Below are 19,221 nucleotides of genomic sequence, written 5' to 3'. Positions count from 1 at the left end.
TGGCTAATTGGAGTCAGCTGTTTTAATGATGCAGGCAGATCAGCTGGTTGTTTGGCAGGAGGCCGACAACGTCAAGACTCGACTCGACTCGACTTTAAAGACACGACGCACATAAAAATCGAAAGCCTGAAAAATGCACTTGGAGAAATTGTAACCTTGAAAACGAATACACATCACTTTATTTGTATCACATTCTGTCGTATTATGTAAGCTCGATGCCGGCACAGCTGCACAACTAACAAATTAACTTGTACTCGCCCCGAATCGAGTCTATGAGCGACTTTGACATCGACAAATGGCAAATCAAAAGTTTTCAAATTAATTAACGGCCTGGGTCTCTTCGAATGCCGCAACATGAAGTAGACTAACAACAGACCCCACAGATTGTGCAGTGTAGCGGGTCCAGGGAAAAACACTAAATGAAAAATCAATTTGATGGCTCGCTCAGATCTTGACGACCGAACGGCTGAACGTCATCGGACCCATGCCGGCCGGTCCAGTCCAGTCCAGACGAAACAATTCTTTGACCAGTCGGCAATTGGACGTCGAGGCGTTAAGTTCGTCGCATGCTCGCCACCTTTTTAAAAACTTATCCAAAGCAACTGTTACAGTTTTCAAACAAGAAATATCATTTGTGAATATGTGTATATTATTAAGCTCGTGAACTGAAGATACAATGAAGTGTAAACTAAATAAATACATACGTGCCTAATATTTTAAATAGTCTGTATTAAATGAATATAAGTGTGGTTTATGTTATCTATTAACTTAAAAGTACAGAGGTGAAAATTAATTCGAATTACATTATTATTTGGATATCGATAGCTCTGTCATATTTCTTCCTGAGGATCTCGAAATGCAGTGATGAGCTGAAACAATAAAAATTCAAACAGACGGTGATATAAATATATGTGTGTCTATTAAACAATTAAGCCAAATTTTTGCCTCAATTGGACAATAGCAATATTTTTAATTGAAATTTATTAAGAAAAGTATTATTAAAGAAACGCATTAAGTTTCTGTGGAAAAACAGAAATATTTCAGTTATGGAAAAAAATATTAATAAATAAGATATTTGACTACAATTTATGATATTATTTATCTTAATTTTCATTTTGCAATAGGAGTAGCATATTAGCTACATATGTATATTATTAGTAGCTAGCTAGACGGAATATTCTAAGATAAATGTTACACATTTTGTTTGATCCTTCAACAAAATATGGATTGCGTCAGTCTCCAATACATACATATATATATTCATATTCCTTAAACCGAAATGTGTAGACTAGTGTAATCAATAATATTTCCTGTGTATACAATAATCTCACTCAAATTTCGGCTATCGAATAAGAGAAGTGACAAGCCTCAAATAGAAGCACTCATTGAAGCAAAAAAGCTCAATAACACGATGCTGGCGCCCAATATAAAAGGCGCCTCGATGGGTTTGAAGACAAAACCTCGACAATTGTCTGTTTAAGTCAGTGTACGTGTCAGAGTCCCCCATTTATTGATGTCAGTAGTGTGTGTACAGTTTTAGACAGCTAAGCAAAACGAAGTGACCAAAAATTAAGTGAAACCCTTTTCAACGAACGAAAAAATAAAACAATTAAACGAAGCTCGTGCGATTTTTGTTGTAGATTGTGTGCGAAATATTGAGACGAAGAGCGAAAGAAACTCATAAATTGCAGCTAATCGGAATTTTTGGGCGATCGATCGCCCAGCGAAGTCAACGCGCTAATTAGGCAAAACAGTACGAAGGAATAGAGTGTAACAGAGACGGGAACAGAAGTGTTATAACTGTATAATACAATTTATATACATATACAATTGTATGTATGTGTATATAAACAAAAACAAAATCTGCTAAAAGGGCGCAAAAAGCTGTGCGATGTTGAAGAGACGCCGATGTAAACTGCAACAAATACAACAACAAAAATTACAGTAAACAGCCGGGAATCAGACACTTGGCAACATGTTGCCAAACATCGGCTACATGTTGCTGGCGATGTGTGCCTTGGCATCGCTCGCCTTGACATCAACATCAGTATCAGCGTCATCAGCAGTTGGAGTTCAATCTCCCTATGAAGAGTACAGAGAATGCGCTAGCATTGACATTCGTAATAATTGCAATAATATGCATAAACTGGATAATTGTACCGTGATCAATGGCTTTATGATGATAACTTTATTGCCCGTGAGCACTGAAAAATGCAACTACTCCTTGTATTCATTTCCCAAACTTCGCGAAGTGACCGGTTATGTGATATTTACGGACGTGCGCGGTTTAGTGAGCATCCGTCACATGTTTCCCAATCTCACGGTAATACGAGGTCGTCGTCTCTTCCTCAATTATGCACTGGGAGTGACCGCCATGCCTAATCTTGAGCTGGTAAGCGTGAAACCATATAGCGGATATTTTTACTATATTTGTGCAATTTTTGGCTTATTCAATTACAGCTCGAGTTTCCGTCCCTGGTGGCCATTCAAAGAGGACACGTGTACATTGGCAACAACCCCAAGCTTTGCCAGTTAAATAATGTAAACAGTTTGCTCAGTTGCATATTCATAAGAAATAACATATGGACACATGATAATTTCAGCTTAACTTGGACCGAATCACGTTATCCCAAGGAAGTAATCACGTCGTACCAACAGCCATCAACTGCACAAATCTTGTCGGCTGCAACGGTTGCCCCAGTTCCTATTGTTGGTCGAATTTCACTTGCCAGCGTTTCCAGAACGATAACGTGGCCCATATCGATAGGTTGGACCAATATATTTTATAATAATACCATTCATAGCAAGGTTGCCACTTATCTGGTACATAATTCACCCATTGCTGCACTATTTTCTTTGAGAATATGATCAGTTTTTAGACTTAGGTCGCAAAGCATATTTGACTATATCCAAACTATTCCAATTCAAATTATATTAATAATTACAAAGCTTATTTTCATGTTACTGACAACATCATATTTGCATAATCTTTATATAATCATATAACTTAGTAACTATGATTATACAATTAAAGTCACAAATAGCAATTGCAACATAATTTTTAAAATAATTAATGTAAGTTAAACTTTGCAATTGAATTAATTCATGAAAACCTTTCATCAACATACTTTCTAGAAGATATGATTACTTCAAAGAATTTGAACAAAAAACTTGCTAATTTTTTTTATCATAATGTATCGAATATGGCAACAGAGTTTAAGATAAGCAGACTATTTTTGGTAGATTTTTAAAAATGGTGAGAAATTCCTTATAAATAACATATATATTTTACAAACTTAGAATATGCCTCATGTTAGAACTCGAACTTTTGGATTTATGTTAGTGCGATTACATAATAATAACATTACGATTATTTCACAGAGGAACACACACCTGTCATGAAGAATGCCTTGGTGGATGTTTCAATGAAACAGCTGCGGGCTGCATGGTGTGCCGGGGAATAACGAATGCGGGCGTATGTGTCAAACAATGTCCGCCGGACAAGTAAGTGATTTCTTCAACGCCTAGTCGGTGTTCATTGTATATGGAAACTTAGCCTTATTCTATATTTGCAGATATCTACTGGAGTATCATCAGCGTTGTTATACTCGTGAACAGTGTGCGGCAATGAAACATTTCACCTATAACGGCGACTGTGTAGCATTCTGTCCAAGTGGATACAAGGCAAACACCTCGTCAGCATGCGTCCCTTGTGCTGCAACAGAACCCTGCATTAGTGTCTGCTCACCGGACCCAAGCGATGAGGTCATAGTTATCTATAACTTGGGGGATGCCGAAGAGCTGAAGGGCTGTCAGATTGTGAATAGTAGTCTATATATAAGTATTCGAAATAATGTGCATGAGGAGAGGCTGATGGAGAGTCTGAGCTCCATTCGCGAGATACGTGGTCATCTCAAGATCTTTCGGTGTGTTTTTCCAATTATATTATTAGTCAACAATTCGCAGTAATGTTTAGTTAATTTTTTTTCTAGCACCTCGTTGACCAGCTTTAAATTTCTAGAGAACTTGCAACGTATTCACGGCGATCCTCTCGAAAATAATCACTATGGAATAATAATTTACGATAACAACGAGTTGACCGAGCTGTGGGAGCCGAAGGTTCGACTGGAGTTGGTAAAAGGGGGCATTTTTATGCATCGCAACAACAAGTTGTGCAATATGCATATGAAAGAATTTCAGAGACTTGTGTCATACGATAAGGTCCTGGAGTCATTGCAAACGAACGATCAAGATGTGCTCTGTGGTCCCTCTAAGCTGCAACTGAACGTACAGGTAGGTTAAATGGTATTATCACCCAGAAACTTGGCTTGGTCGGACACCGGAATGGGGTGCTAGATTTTAGTGTCTATTATTATTATTATAGAGAAACCTCAACCTTCTTCCTTTTACCATTCCTTGATAGTACAATCAGAATGCGGAACAATAATCTTTTGTTAGATCGTTTCGTCGATTTAGAAAACAGAAACTTATCGTTATTCGAAAACCAATTTAAGAAAAGTATCAAAGTAGATACCTATATAAAGTGTGTCCAGTCAATACACTGTGCTACAATATCCCAAAACTGCTATAAAAAGCGAATGTCCTTAATGAGAGCGCTTTCCCAGCTGATGAACTTATATTGTTTTTGTCTTACCCACCCACCCCAACGTCAGATACTCTCGCATCGCACGATTCTATTGATTTGGCCAAAAGCTCAAAAGAGCGTGGAACTGGAGCTGATCTACAGGATCGTGGCAGAAGGCCAAACTGCTATGGAGGAACTGGATGCTCCGATCTGTACGCGCATTAATTGGCAGCGAATGCTACTCTTTGAGGACGACCTACAGAAGAATGACACACACTACACCTATCAGCTGGATCAATTGCAGTCCAATACACGATACGCGTGCCTTTTGCGCACCTTTGGAGGCGAGATAAAAGACGAAGCACGCAGCGAAGTGATCTACGTCCAGACACAGCGGGACATACCAAAGGCACCGTCACTGGCCATCGGCAAGAGCATGGAGTCTGTGATGAATCTGAGAATGAGCGCCCAGGATCACGATTATTATGTGTTGAATGTCTACGAGTTGCCCGACGATAAGGCGTATCTTGAACAGCGAGACTTCTGCAAGCAAGAAACGGTTTTGTGGCAGGATATGGACCGCCAGTACTCTTATTCAGCTCAAGAGTACGACGAATGTTGTGCTCATCATGCAGAGCAGACGGAAGATCAGCATTTCATTGATGAAATGAAGGCACAGTATCGCTGCAGTCTCGATGCACCCAACAATTGTGCCGATATCGCCGATAAGAAGCAGCCGCAACAGCAACTGCGACTTGCACCTAATAAAACTCAATACGAACTGCGGAACTTGAAGCGCTATCGCTTGTACTCTCTGGAGCTGCAGGCATGCAATCAGTTTGGCTGCAGCACTCCAACCACGCTAAATGAACGCACAAATTACAGTCTGACTGCAGATTTGCCGTCGACGTTAAGTGCCTGCCGTGTGCCAGGCTCGAATCAGTATATTGTGCGATTCGATGAGCCAACGCAATCGAATGGTATCATCAACAGCTATGTGGTGCACTATAAGAGCAATGGATCCTACCACGGGAACGAGTCACATATCTATTGTCTGACGCGACGGGATCATGCTGATGCCAACTATGTGCTGTCGAGAACCCTAGAAAACACGTATATAGAGTGTGCGGTCCGTGTGCAATCGATGGCTGGCAGTAGTTTGTCTTCATATGTGGCCATAACCTTGTGCGACAAGCAGCAAAGTCAACTGCCCTCGACGACAATGAAGACAACAACAACTACAACTACAACAACACCAACAACGACGACGTCAACGTCGACGACAACAGCAACTACTGCAACGGAAGGAAGGTCTTCACATGTGGAGACGGTAACGCCTGTCACAGAACTGGTGGAAACTCACTCGCATGCCCATGGAATCAGCATATTCGTAATATGCTTTTTATTTGGGTGTGGCCTGTCGCTTGTCTGGCTCTTGTACAAGCGACGATGCTGGCGCAAATGGCCGGGTTTGCGTCGGTATGTGCCGCTACGGGAGCAATGGCTGCGCGAACGCCATCAACCGGAAGATCGCGAAATACTCGTTGATGGCTTTGAGACTGTTCGTTTTCAGAACAACAACAACAGCAATAGCAATGGTAACAACAGCATTAACAACAACAGCAATAGCAGCAACGAGTATTAACCATTTTATGAATGTATAGATATCATTTTAAATAATTAAATCAACTTACCAATCCGAGCAGCAAAAAATTCGAATGTGCATCTATTTCCTTTCTTTTTATGCATCATTATGCTTTGGGGTTGAATTCGCAGCAGCTGCTGCAGCTTCAATTTTGCTTGTTGTGCTGTTTGCTAGCAAAACAGCCGGCACACTGCTGGAGGGCAACAAGAGGATGTCGCTGTCCGAGGTGGGTGTTGGCGTGCGGGGGGAATGCACTTGTTGGCGCGCCTTTGCTCGCTCCAATTTGGCCTGTTCGTATTCCTTAAGCTCGGAGAGCTTCAATTGTATAGTTTGAAGTTCTCGGCGGCGCATTTTCTCACTTTTTGTTTTGCTTCCTTTGTTTGGTTGTCCAGCGTGACCGAAAGATAAATATCCAAGTATACAACTAAACGTTCGTCAAAAATATACCAAGTTATATCGACACCACTTACTAGGCTGGTCACACCTTATTAGGTATGGGAATATTTATGGAAATATGGCTCTATGCAATGGCAATATGTTTTGTTAAATTGAATATAGAAAATTAATTGACGTAAATATGCAAAAACTAGTGTCAATATTTGTTGAATACAAGTCACAAGTAAAAAAGTCGAGTGTGCTCTATTGTGAGATACCAGCTAAATAATTTTAGTATTTGAAAAACAGTGCGGTATCATTTAATTTTTAAATAAAACCTAACTTCCAAATAACATTTATTGAATAACTTCTACAATTTTCATTTGATAACAAATTTTCAGTGTATTAACTTAATATACCACACTGTTTTGCTTGCATTAAAATAGCGTAACGGATCTCTCACTTAAATTGCATATATTGATGGATTCCATCTTTAGATTGACAAATTTTTATTATAATCTCCCTGAAATGAGTGCACAATAAGGGGAACTCTCTCTTATTTAATTTATACTATATACAACGTTAATAATTAAATTGAATTTGTTGAGAGAAAATGTTTATAACAAAGTAAGTTTACCCTTAATATTATAATTAACAAGTCTCAGTCTTCGTGTGCGAATAAACCATCCAGCTCCAGATCGCCTACATTATCGTTAGACAGTTGATTTGTTTTAAATTCAGTGAAGAATTTGCCATCGCTTCCGGCATCCCAAGAGCTGTCCTCTGCTTCGGCAGCCAGATGTCGAGCGTGCTTCGGAGGCGTAAAGTGAGAATATGTACAGTTTGTATAGCTGGCTCCCAAGCTGCGGCCCCTTGGGTGGACATCAAAGTGTTCAGCCAGAAATTCAAGCACTTGGGCTCGACTGCTAAGGCTGTTAAACTGGACACGAGTGGCACGTTTCATTGCGTTGCTCCACATGAAGCTGAGATGGTGATGAAAGCACTGAAACTGCAAATGATCGCCAGCCGTCTCTGCAATGTCCAACCACTGTTCCACACATCCCTTCGGGGTGCTGGTAGCCAGCTGATACTCATTATTGAATAACGCCGGATTAGCAAGTAATCCTCGAGCAGCCATTACGCCTGCCGCTTTAGTTTTCTCGTGCAATTCACAAGCATCCTGAAAGCTTTCAACATTACCATTGACAATTAGTGGTATTTGCAATGACTGTGCCACTTCTGCCATGGCTGCCACATTCAGCGTATTCTTGGAGTGCTTCTGTGTCGGTGTTCGACCATGGAGCGTCAAAAAAGTGACGCCGCAATGCTCCAATTGCTGAGCCAACTCGATGGTTTTCTGCACTGAAGTCTCGTTGTCCTTGCCCTGTAACAATCGCATCTTCATGGATACACTAAACATTGCGGGGAGCGTGCGTCGCAGGCACTGGACAATGTCGCGCATCTGCTCCGGTTGTCGAAGTAAACCACAACCGTATCCCTTGGCAATGGCCCAACTTTGTGGACAGCCGCAATTTAAATCAACACCATCTGCATACGGGTAGATAAGCTGAGCGGATGTCACAAATTCAGTGGCATCTTTGGCCGCAAACTGTGCTATCAGCGGCTGATCATCCAATCCCGTGCTGAACTCATTCTGGCGCGCTTTCTCACTGTTATTGATAGAATCAGAGATCATCATGGGAGTAAACGCCAATTGGACGCCGTTCTGTCGAAGTAGTCTGCGAAATTCCAGTTTACTGTATCGCACCATTGGTGCACTGACCCGCAGGAAATCTTTTGCACCGGCAAAAAGTGCAGCGATGTCATGGTGCGGTCTTTGTTGTGGCAACTGCATGCTTAGGTAGTTGTTTTTTCTGTTTGTTTACAATCAACAAGTCGTATACCAAGAAAGATCAGGAAAAAGGAAACATGAATCATTTCAAGCATTGATTCCTATTGCAAACATCGATGTTTACGCCGCCAATTAAAATAAATTCACTTATTATTGAATGAATAAATAATTCATTTAGATGTTCTCAAACTTTTAGCTCATTACTTTAAAGCTGTTATATTTAACACGTGCGTCGAAGTGTGACTGCAAAACACTTTTATACTTTTCCAGTATATTTCAGTAGAACAGCTTTTTATTGGCCTAAAAGTAACACAACGGATATTTACATAAGATTTATATAAACTTATAAACTGGCTTATGTTTTCTCATATTACATAGTTTCTTTTTTTATGTTAAGAATATCAAATGGTTAGTGTTTCTTGTCGATAATTTAGATCACAATGTTATCGACCGTTAGCACATTTACTCATACAAAGAAAATCTCAAAATTTTACTTTTTCCACACTGCTCATTTCTTGTTGCATATTTTTGTATGGTTTCAGTCAAAATGAATGGGAGAAATTATTCGACTTCGAAATCGATTGTTATACTCAGAGTGACCGTTTTTGGTATTCCTGAAGTCCAACGAGTAGATTGTATTGGTATATTTGCAAATCGAATTTGTGGTCACGCTGGAAAAAACGCACAATTGTTAATTAAATAAAATTAATGCTTGTACAAAAAAAGAGCGTAGTGGCTAATCCAACTACAACCATAACAAGTCAGTAGCAGTCGACGTCCATGACGCTGCAAAGTGTAACGCAATGAAAAAGTGAAGGCAACAGCAGCAGCAAAGAGCAACCCAAGCAAACCGAGCAACAACAACAATGCATTTCTCAATACCAGACACACAGGAACAATATGCAGAGGGAGCGAGCGGGGGATCGCCCACGTACACGGTGTACAACATCTACATTAACGGTAACTATCATTGTTGCCTTCGCTACAAGCAGCTGCATGCGTTGCACGAACAGTTGCGTAGGCGTTGCACAGACGCCTCCCTGCCGCCCTTTCCCCCCAAACGGTTGCTACCGCTGAGCAATAGCCAGCTGGAGACACGACGCGCCGCTCTCGAGCACTACTTGCAGATAATTGGACAGGACTCTCGTATTGCACGGCTCTCCTATCTGCAGCAGTTCCTGCAGCGTGCCCAGCTGGAAACTGCGCTGGCCGAGGGCTCGGTGGGCAATGAAAATGAGCAGCAGCAGCTGCAGGTCGAGGTCTACACTGGTGGCCATGTATCGCCTCCTGTGGTACAGTTGCTGGTCAACTGTCATGTGCAACAGAATGCTAGCTCTGTGCTCCAAACAGTCTGTCATGCACTGCAATTGCCGCCCGAATTGATGCAGTTCTTTTGCCTGTATCTGATGCGACAGGTAGAGGGTAATCCCGAATCTCCGTTGTCATCTCCCGATGATCCCCCAAATGTCTTGCTGCTGCGACGCCTGATGGACTTTGAGTCGCCGTTCATAACGCGCCTTCACGCGCAGCCCTGTCAATTGTTATTGCGCACCTGCTATTGGAACGCACGCTGGGATGCCAAGCTTTTGGGCAACAGTGTCGCCCTTAACTTGCTCTACCACCAAACACTATCGGATGTGGCACGTGAGTGGATTATTTGCACGCCAGAGATGCGCCGTCAGCTGAGCAGCCTGCAAATGCAGTCGCGGCCGCTGCAATACTTGGAGCTGGTTCGTCAGCTGCCAAGCTATGGTTGCCTCCAGTTTGGCGCCGCCCAAGTCGATTATCCCCAGCTGGAGACCCAAGCACTGGTCACCATTGGCAATCGAGAACTCAGCTTGCGCACGGCACGCGGTGCCAAAATCTACGAGACCAAGTTTCGGGTGACACGCATGCGTTGTTGGCGAGTTAGTGCCATGCACAACACATTCGAGTCGCGGGATCAACCCACACAGCTGCAGCTGTCCTTTGAGTATCTGATGTCGAAGCAAACGCTGCGCTGGATTACAATTACCAGTCAGCAGGCGATGCTGATGTCTGTCTCGCTCCAGGGCATGGTTGACGAGCTGTTGCACAATGATAACAACAGTAGCGGGGGCAGCGATGATGAGCAGGAGGCAAGCACTTCGCGTGGCGCATCAGAGTCCACATCTTCAACAACCAGCTCGGTGTCGTCTTTTACTTCGGGTACATCGACAACAACAACTACATCAACTGCGAAAGCGACAACTCCGCCGGTTAAGTTTCTAGCTCAGCATTGCAGGCAACCGCATAACAAGCTGACAACCGCACGAACATTTGCTGCGGTCTTCTTCCGCAACGATGCCAACGATGCTGGGAGCACATCGGTGCGCAACGAAGCATTTGAGGGCATTGGCGACGATGATCTGTAAGCTCAGTATCAATTCTCACACTCTTTTGTGCGTAAACTTCCTTACGGAACTGGAAAACTTTACACTTTTTTATTGATATTTCAAACATCTCCATTATTGCGATTTGAACTCATCATTCAATACTTTGCTTGCATTTTAATGTCCACATGAAATTTAGAGAAAAACCTTCCACTTCTCAACATGGAAACGGAAACAACAAGCAAAATTGCTGCAAAACTCGATTTTTGTAATCAATTGTGTTCTCAATTTTCGATTCTAATGACGAACTTTAAAAACATTTACATATGTATGTATATGTTTTCCAGTTCTGATTACTATGTATGTGTATGCAGTGTGTTTGTATGTGTGAGTGTAAAAAACAAAACGAATTTGTTTATTAGTTGATTCGTAGACAGCGCACAGCCAAAATAGTTTTTTAAACAAAATTGTAACTGTTAGCACAAATATAAACGAAAGTTATCGATGTAAATGTAAATGTATAATGTAACTACATATGTACATAAGTAAGTACATAAGTTATAGTTAAGTTTTGAAATCCGAAATCAACTCGTCCCTTCCTCCCCTCTCCCTATGGTGCTGCCAAATGTTAATGCGGTAAATTTAAAGCAACTCGGAATGTGCATTTTATTGTGTGAAAAGACAAAAGCTATAAATTTATTATCAAGATACATATGAGATGGTCAATCGATCGACTTGATCATGATTGATTAACTAACATTGCGTTGTGTTTAACAAGAATGCTCAAGTAAGAACTATAGACTTATGTTATACTACATTTTAAATCAAATGTTTACACACACATACATAAAACATATAGGTATTTATGTATTCGAATTGTAATTATTTTGTAAATTAAATTTTTTAAACAATTACTCTTAACATTTCCTTTTTTACATTGTATGTATGTATGTGTATATGTGCAGTTATTTTTTACGTTTATTATTAACAGTTGAACAAAATATATATGTTATGCATTTTATATAAATAAACGTAAAACGAATCGTTTTTGGAATCGTTAGAAGACGTTTTGACTTATAATTTTAATATCGGGTGAAAACTTTTACACCATTCTACTTTGAAAACTATACAATGTCCACAAATCCAATTGCCAAAAAATTACATATATTACTTAAAAAATTTGTAAAGTACAAAATTAGTGAATATACGCAAATTTTTAAATTTATTGAAAAATGTAAGGAGTTGTTGGTTCCATACGAGCGTGGGCCTGATCACGTAGCGGTGATCAATAGTGATCGCCATTAAAAAAAATACTTTTTATATTAAAAAGTATACACAATTTTGGGAATGCAAACTTGACTCGCAAACCTGAACCTATCTTTCTGCATATAGTATGACCATATATGAAATATACCGTAGGGTACATTATTTTTAAGCATATCTCAAAATTACATATTGTTATAAAAATAATATGTGAAAAAACTTAATTTTAGACAAATCCTGTTTTTCTTTTTGAATAATTGAGCCATAGTTTTGAAAAGCAAGTCGATGATTTATTTTGGAATATTTTGTATATTTATAAAAGCATATTTTGAAATTTCCATTACGGTCACACTGAATGCAACAACGAACAGAAAAAAATAGCTCACAATACTCCCAATAATAGCATTGGGATTTGTGTGATAAACAAAAACAACAAAATTAAAGCAATATTTTTATAAAATTAAATATATAATGGAACGTAACAATGGGTAAGTGATCCAATTAACACAAACACACATCATATGGTACGGCTAGGCGTAGTTTGTGACGCATACAAATTGAGGAAAAAAGTAAACACAGCATATGCATGCGTATGTGTGTTTTATATGTGTGTGTGTGTGTGTGTGTATGTAAAAAGTAGGTGATATTGGAAAACTAATTTGTGTAATACTATAATCTGTTTGCAGACGCTACCCCTATATACGCCGCCAAGGCAGTGGCAATGGACCACACAACCACCATCATCATAACAGTTCAAATTCCTCATCTACATCGTCGTCCTCATCGTCGGCATCGGTGACAAACGCATCGCATAATACACAATACTCCAATAATAGCATTATTAACTCTTCATCAAACACCAATGCGCTCTATGCAGCGGCGGTGTCGCAGCAACAGCACCAACAACAACAACATCAGCAAAGTGTGACCATATCACAACATGATGAATTAATTCGTTACATTCGTGGGGCTTGGAACAAAGTGAGTTCAATTTTAGCTATAAATAATAAAAGTCGACAACACAATATTAGGCACCTTGCGGCAGGTCGCTTTCATTACCTTATATACATACATACGTATGTAAGCATATATCTTTTTACGTTCTTCGTCTCTTCTAGGTTAGCGAGCAGGGAACACCTGTAATATACTGCAATGAATCTGATAATCAATTGAAAAATTTCAAACCGTTCAATCTGGAAGAGTATTGGGGTCAACGCCTGGTGCAGAACATACATGTGACCACTACACATCAGTAGAGAATAATCACAATAACAACACAAATACATAAACGACGAAGGCGCATAATATTTAGCATATATAAAATAAGTGTACGTAAAATGCTATATAAACCACACAAAAGGATTGACAATTATTAACAAACAAATGCATTTGTTGCAATCAGGATGCTGTATCAAACGTTTGGTTTTTTTTTTTAACAATTGTATTAACTTCAAACCGAATACATTATATGCATTATTTTTATTGTGCATGTATTTTTTGAGCAATTTTGAAAATTAATTCCAAGCACTGCCAGCTGAGAGGCAAACAAAAAAAATGTTAAAATCTTTATAAAAAAAAAATCAACAGCATCCTGTATTCTAAAATGTAGCAATAATAATTTATTGTTCGCAAATTAATGACCATTTTGAATTGCAGCATCCCTGAATTCCAAACCATTCGCAATTCGCGAAAAACAATAATAAACAGTGTAATGCATTGCAAAATAATTGTTTTAATCATCTGCATCTCTAACTGCTGATATTACGATTTGAATCACAACTATCTAGTAATTACGAACATTAAGTGATTGAATTTAATTTTATAAGTTTAAATGGCCGGGAAAGTCGAAATCGATGTTTTAGAAAGCGAATCGATTGTTATATTTTAAAAAGCTTATCGATAGCTGGAGTAAATTTGTTCTCCAAAACAGTTTTTATCATTCCATAATTTAAAGTATTTGCAGAAAGATAAAGCTTTACTGTCTGGCCACACAGCGCATTCCCGCCAATAACGTGCCCGCCATTGCAACAGATGCATCATTCTAAATAAACACAAAGTTTTTACGGACTTCAAGCTGAAGCACTGAAAATGGACGCTGAAGTGGAGCAACAGCCTAATCACGATGAGGCGCAGTATTTGGATTTAGTGCGACGGATTATTGCAACAGGAGAGCAACGTATCGATCGGACAGAAGTTGGCACTCTTTCAATTTTTGGTACTCAAATGCGCTTTGATCTGCGCAATGATTCGTTTCCATTGCTGACTACCAAGCGAGTTTTCTTCCGTGGCATCGCCCTGGAACTGCTGTGGTTTGTAGCCGGCAAGACGGATGCAAAACTACTACAGCAGCAGCGAGTTCACATCTGGGATGGCAACAGCACTCGCGAGTTCCTTGATAAATGTGGCCACACGGAGCGCGCTGTTGGGGATCTGGGTCCGGTCTACGGCTTTCAGTGGCGTCATTTTGGAGCCGAGTATCGCACCTGCGATGATGACTACAGCGGACAAGGCATCGATCAGCTGCAGCAAGTGATTGATACGATTCGAAACAATCCCTCGGATCGTCGTATCATTATGTCGGCGTGGAATCCCTTGGATTTACCCAAAATGGCACTGCCTCCTTGCCACTGCTTGGTGCAGTTCTATGTGTCGCAATCTCGAGGAGAACTCTCCTGTCATCTGTACCAGCGAAGTGCAGACATGGGACTCGGGGTTCCTTTTAACATCGCCTCTTATGCGCTGCTCACCTACATGATTGCCCATGTGACCGGATTGAAGCCTGGTGACTTTGTCCACACCATGGGAGATTCTCATGTGTATCTTAATCATGTGGAACCATTGCAACAGCAACTAAAGCGGCAGCCTCGTTCATTTCCTAAGCTTAACATTAAGCGGCAGGTCACAAATATTGAAGACTTTCGTTATGAAGATTTTGAAATCGTTGGATACAATCCTCATGAAAAGATTCAAATGGAGATGGCTATTTAGCAATTAAATCTTAATAAAGTCTATACAGAAAACACTCATTTGAATACTCCATAAGCTTTGTTTTAAGCACGTGATGTTTGTTTTAATTCGAGATTGTGGCAAGTTAGAAATTTGATAAATCCTTATTGTTCTTTGAAATGTATATTGCCACCTCGTAGTTTTTTATTGTTTGTGATCCATTCTCTTCTAACTTGAAGGTTATCACTACCCACTGACTTACTGTTGGTGTTCGCTTTCTACAAAATTCCGAGATATATTATTGGCTCTAGTTACTAGACTTTGTGGGAAACAAGAGTAGAAAAAGCTATTTGGTTCGATTAACTCCATCCACAACCTACTCTTGTAGTGTTTTTAGTATAACACTAAAATTTAATATCCCATTCCATTAAATTTTCTGAATTATGTATGTATTACAAAAGGACCCACATCAGTTTGAAAATTTTAGAGCAAGCTTTATCTGCGTGGAGGGAATGAAAGTACCTGCTAATCTTTCTCCCCTTTAAGAGTCCACACAGAGATAATTTGTTTTTTTTTTTTGTTAATTCTTTCACTGATTCTTGAATTCTTGGAATAAACATCTTTAGATGAGGGAATAATTAAAAGAATAACAGAAACAGATTAGAACATTCGGCTTTGAACCACAGATTACAATATATGTCAAATGAGAAGTTTGCCGTTTTCAGCTATTAAGAAAGTCAAAACACTTGCATTTTGTTAACGGTATTTGGGTACTTTTAAAAAAAAGAGTTAATTTTATTTCTTTCGCTGTTGCCAGACCGTTCTTGATTTAATCTATCCCACCGCAGAATTCTTAGACCATCTTGCGCAGCAGTCTGTTGATCTTGTCCTCGCGGTTGCCGAAGTCACCACCGTTGACGTAGTGATTGGCCTTCTTGCGCCAGCCGCCGGTGGGCGTGTTCAATTTGAACGGCCACAGGAAGTTGGAGGCGTACTTGAAGTTGGGTCCCACGGTGAAGATCTCGTGCACCAAATCCTCAACGCACTGAATGTTGTGTGCCTTGCGAAGCTTGCGCTCGATCACGAAGTTATCGGTGATGGGCACACGCTGACGGCTGTGCTTGACATAGCCGCGCTTGTAGATCAACTCGCGCACCGACTTCAAGTTGGGGTAACCCCAGGTGATGTAGGGCTCGGCAATGCGAAGCATGTTGATGGTGGCCTTGTTCAGCTTGATGAAGACACCATTGTTGATTTGGCGCAGACGGAACAATTGCAGCACTTTGCGTACCTTGGGCGCAACCTTGTTGATACTGCAAGCCAAATTGGAAAATTTGTTAGCAAACATCAACAACAACACGGGTCGATGCAACTTGTTTCAATGACGTGAACTCACCCACGAATACGGACGACAAAAGCCAATTTGGCTTCAGCGGGCACGTAGAATTGGTTACGGCTCTTGGCCAGGCGACGCAGCTTAATCTCGCGCTGATCGGCCTTGATGTACTCGTTCTGGTACTTCTCGGCACGAATCAAATTCTCCTTCTTGCGCAGAGCAACGACAGCGGCACGCTTCAAGCGACGTTTCGTCTCAGCGACACGCTTGGTGATTTGTTTCTTGCTGAATTTCAGCTTGGATTCCGGCACAGCGGGCAGCTTTTTAGCTGCTGGTTTCTTGGCGGCCGTGGCTGGCATCTGTTTAAGGCACAAATTGTGAACATTTTAACACTGTTTTTGTTAAGAAAATTGAAAATGTTTTGCACTAACCTTTTACTAGACACTATGCACGTTGGTAAAAGAAAGGGAAAGAAAGAGCGGAAGCACGAAATACGCCATGTTCCATGTGTCAAACTTTTTCCAAAGCAACTCTGAACCTTAGTGTTGTACAGGCACACGTTCCGTGCACAGCTGTATTTCGATATCAATACTTATGCATATCGATAAGTAAACAGCTGTTTCCAGCTGTTTGTTGCCCGCGTCTTTTGCAGTTTGTTCTTATAAAGCCTATTTAAGCATTATATTATTGCAAATTTGCAGCGATGCAGTGTCCTAACGAGCCAATTTACAAAACAAGTGTTGAACAGAAACGGCATGCACAAAATGTAGCCAAAAAACAACGGCTAGGCATGCCAAAGTTGCGTGATTTACTGCGAGAGGCAAGTGCAACATAGTTCACTTTCTTATAAATTTGTAAATTGTATTTTTTTTCTCATATTCATATGAATAGAAATGTCGCATACGCATTGTAAATGCTCGTAAGGGAAATGTCGATGGCAACCGTCAAATTCAATTGGTAACATGTGAATTTCATATTCAAAGCTGATTATTTAACTAGTTGCAATTGCAGGCTGACTTGGATAACATTTTACGCTTGGAACTTAATGAGTTGGATCAGGACTTGGAAATGGAGCAGCACATCTATGAAGAGCTACTGGCTGATGTTAACGAATGGTACGCTCTACAAGAGCAAAACCTCGAAGAGCTGTTTGCTGAGAACGAACGGGATCCGTCACAAGTACCAATAATCTGTCCAGTCTGCCTTAAGAAACCTCTTCTTCACATAAGCAGTTTATATAAATGCGAGTGTGGCGTGCAGTTTGAGCATGCCGCCGATATTATCCAACTGCAGCAGTTGATTCAAAGCAGAATCAACGAGCACGAAGTAAGCTGCACCCAAGCATTGCTGTTTTTCATAGAAGCCCAGCCAAAGTCTTCCCTCTTTGCCATTTGTGGAAGCTGTGATTATTGCTGTTCAGTTTAAAACAGACACAGGCTTATATTTTGTATTTATTTATTATGTCTGGCTGCGTCCAGCCTTAAAGATTCTTATTTAAGTTTGTTAGTGATTTAAGAGTATATTGTGATTGTAGTTGGATCATTTTCATTTTCATGGTCAATTCTGGCGTAAAGATAAAAATTTTCTTAGTTTAATATGAATACATTGTCAATCTAGCTCATATTGCCATTACTATTGACCAATTACCAATTACTATATCACATTTTCGAACTCATCTTCGTCAGGATCGACACCGCAATGTAATTCTGCGCCACGCTGATATGCCCAGGACATTCGTTGTGATGTGAAGTATATGCCCAGTTGACCGCGATGATCTATGGCTATGATGCCAGCAGTTTCATTGAAACGTTTCGTCATCTCTCCCAGCACTTGCGCTGCAGCCTGTTGAATTGTACAATTACTGTGGTGGACTAATGCCAGCACACGGGACACAACATTGAAGCGCATTATAGACTCGCCATGTCCCGTGGCAGACACAGCACCCGACTCGTTGTCTGCATAGGTTCCAGCGCCCAGTACCGGAGAGTCACCGATACGACCTGGCAGTTTACCAGTGATGCCGCCTATTGAGGTAGCTGCAGCCACATTACCACAGGCATCAACCGCCACAGCGCCAACAGTACCCGGCGAACCATATGAGTTGCTTCCGCCCGTTTTATTCAAGATTTTCTTGAACTTGGCCAGGGATTCAAGCGAGGCTGTTGTAACCAATGCACCCTTGGGCAGTATGTCGAAGCCTTCGGCTGCAGCTATGCGCATGGCGCCTTCGCCTGCCAAATATCGATGTCGCGTATTTTCCATGATGCGTCTAGCCAGCGTAATGGGATGGATAATGTCTCGCACTAGGGAAACGCAGCCTGCCTCCAGTTGTGCGCCATGCATGATGGCAGCATCCATTTCCACTTGACTCTCATAGGTAAGTGCCGAGCCATAGCCGGCATTGAAATTGATGTCTTCTTCTAAAGAATTGACCGCCTGCTCCACGGCATCTAAAACACTGCCCGTCCTCTGCAGCACATCGTGGCCAATGCGAGCTGCTCTTTTGACGCCTAATCGAATTTTGGGTAGCTTGATATCGGCTATATTGCCCGAGCCGCCATGCACCAGGACAGTGGGCTGAATTGAAGTACCAACTAAGTTGCATGCCTTGCGTTGTACAGTTTGCATCGTTAAAACGAGGTTTTCATGCGGATTAGGCTTGATTGACAACCTGCTGAGTTGTTGAACTTACCTGCCTGAGATTTATAGACAAAATCAGAGAAACAACTGAGATTCTTAAATACTAAGAATAAATAATAAACGGGAAATTTAAAGAGTTCATGAAAAATATGGCTTTTGCTTACCTGAAGCATAATAAAGCACTGTATCACGAAATCATTAATGGATTTTGTAGCATTACTGCGATTA

General features: G+C 40.7%; 9 protein-coding genes across 9 annotated transcripts in view; 5 read left to right on the top strand and 4 right to left on the bottom strand.

Moving 5' to 3' along the window:
* LOC127565354 (thymidylate synthase) overlaps positions 1 to 15,218 on the top strand; it is a 97,249-nt gene extending 82,031 nt beyond the window's left edge. The window contains exon 2 of the mRNA XM_052003411.1: positions 14,103 to 15,218. Within this exon, the coding sequence (XP_051859371.1) occupies positions 14,160 to 15,059 (900 nt within the window). The 5' untranslated portion in view covers positions 14,103 to 14,159 and the 3' untranslated portion in view covers positions 15,060 to 15,218. The remainder of the gene's footprint in view (positions 1 to 14,102) is intronic.
* Positions 731 to 6,791, bottom strand: LOC127565364 (uncharacterized). Its single transcript, XM_052003421.1, has 2 exons — positions 6,280 to 6,791; positions 731 to 869 (listed from the first exon to the last, which is right to left on the bottom strand). The coding sequence occupies exon 1, from the start codon at positions 6,579 to 6,581 to the stop codon at positions 6,327 to 6,329; it is 255 nt and encodes an 84-aa protein (XP_051859381.1). The 5' UTR covers positions 6,582 to 6,791; the 3' UTR covers positions 731 to 869; positions 6,280 to 6,326.
* On the top strand, positions 1,441 to 6,314 carry LOC127565336 (insulin receptor). The gene is made up of 7 exons (XM_052003384.1): positions 1,441 to 2,392; positions 2,461 to 2,541; positions 2,604 to 2,767; positions 3,382 to 3,504; positions 3,576 to 3,926; positions 3,993 to 4,293; positions 4,674 to 6,314. The coding sequence occupies exons 1-7, from the start codon at positions 1,976 to 1,978 to the stop codon at positions 6,228 to 6,230; spliced, it is 2,994 nt and encodes a 997-aa protein (XP_051859344.1). The 5' UTR covers positions 1,441 to 1,975; the 3' UTR covers positions 6,231 to 6,314.
* Positions 6,945 to 8,815, bottom strand: LOC127565347 (tRNA-dihydrouridine(20a/20b) synthase [NAD(P)+]-like). The gene has a single exon (XM_052003404.1). The coding sequence runs from the start codon at positions 8,458 to 8,460 to the stop codon at positions 7,267 to 7,269; it is 1,194 nt and encodes a 397-aa protein (XP_051859364.1). The 5' UTR covers positions 8,461 to 8,815; the 3' UTR covers positions 6,945 to 7,266.
* LOC127565343 (sorting nexin-17) lies at positions 9,082 to 11,815 on the top strand. Its single transcript, XM_052003397.1, has one exon. It carries the CDS (start codon positions 9,324 to 9,326, stop codon positions 10,848 to 10,850), a length of 1,527 nt encoding a protein of 508 aa, XP_051859357.1. The 5' UTR covers positions 9,082 to 9,323; the 3' UTR covers positions 10,851 to 11,815.
* Positions 12,405 to 13,798, top strand: LOC127565362 (protein kinase 4). The gene is made up of 3 exons (XM_052003419.1): positions 12,405 to 12,559; positions 12,758 to 13,052; positions 13,190 to 13,798. Exons 1-3 carry the CDS (start codon positions 12,543 to 12,545, stop codon positions 13,325 to 13,327), a joined length of 450 nt encoding a protein of 149 aa, XP_051859379.1. The 5' UTR covers positions 12,405 to 12,542; the 3' UTR covers positions 13,328 to 13,798.
* Positions 15,219 to 15,768: 550 nt separating the features above from the next.
* Positions 15,769 to 16,881, bottom strand: LOC127565356 (60S ribosomal protein L7). Its single transcript, XM_052003413.1, has 3 exons — positions 16,785 to 16,881; positions 16,414 to 16,712; positions 15,769 to 16,330 (listed from the first exon to the last, which is right to left on the bottom strand). The coding sequence occupies exons 2-3, from the start codon at positions 16,710 to 16,712 to the stop codon at positions 15,871 to 15,873; spliced, it is 759 nt and encodes a 252-aa protein (XP_051859373.1). The 5' UTR covers positions 16,785 to 16,881; the 3' UTR covers positions 15,769 to 15,870.
* A 46-nt stretch (positions 16,882 to 16,927) lies between these two features.
* On the top strand, positions 16,928 to 17,813 carry LOC127565359 (RIP-like protein). The gene is made up of 3 exons (XM_052003416.1): positions 16,928 to 17,173; positions 17,245 to 17,310; positions 17,365 to 17,813. The coding sequence occupies exons 1-3, from the start codon at positions 17,057 to 17,059 to the stop codon at positions 17,776 to 17,778; spliced, it is 597 nt and encodes a 198-aa protein (XP_051859376.1). The 5' UTR covers positions 16,928 to 17,056; the 3' UTR covers positions 17,779 to 17,813.
* Positions 17,719 to 19,210, bottom strand: LOC127565352 (probable isoaspartyl peptidase/L-asparaginase GA20639). Its single transcript, XM_052003409.1, has 3 exons — positions 19,158 to 19,210; positions 19,046 to 19,096; positions 17,719 to 18,960 (listed from the first exon to the last, which is right to left on the bottom strand). The coding sequence occupies exons 1-3, from the start codon at positions 19,164 to 19,166 to the stop codon at positions 18,007 to 18,009; spliced, it is 1,014 nt and encodes a 337-aa protein (XP_051859369.1). The 5' UTR covers positions 19,167 to 19,210; the 3' UTR covers positions 17,719 to 18,006.
* Between the last annotated feature and the right edge of the window lie 11 nt (positions 19,211 to 19,221).

The sequence above is a fragment of the Drosophila albomicans genome, chromosome 2L (genome assembly GCF_009650485.2).
Source record: "Drosophila albomicans strain 15112-1751.03 chromosome 2L, ASM965048v2, whole genome shotgun sequence".
NCBI lineage: Eukaryota > Metazoa > Arthropoda > Insecta > Diptera > Drosophilidae > Drosophila > Drosophila albomicans.
Note: the sequence above shows the minus strand (reverse complement) of the source record. Positions and strands in the feature narration are given on the sequence as shown.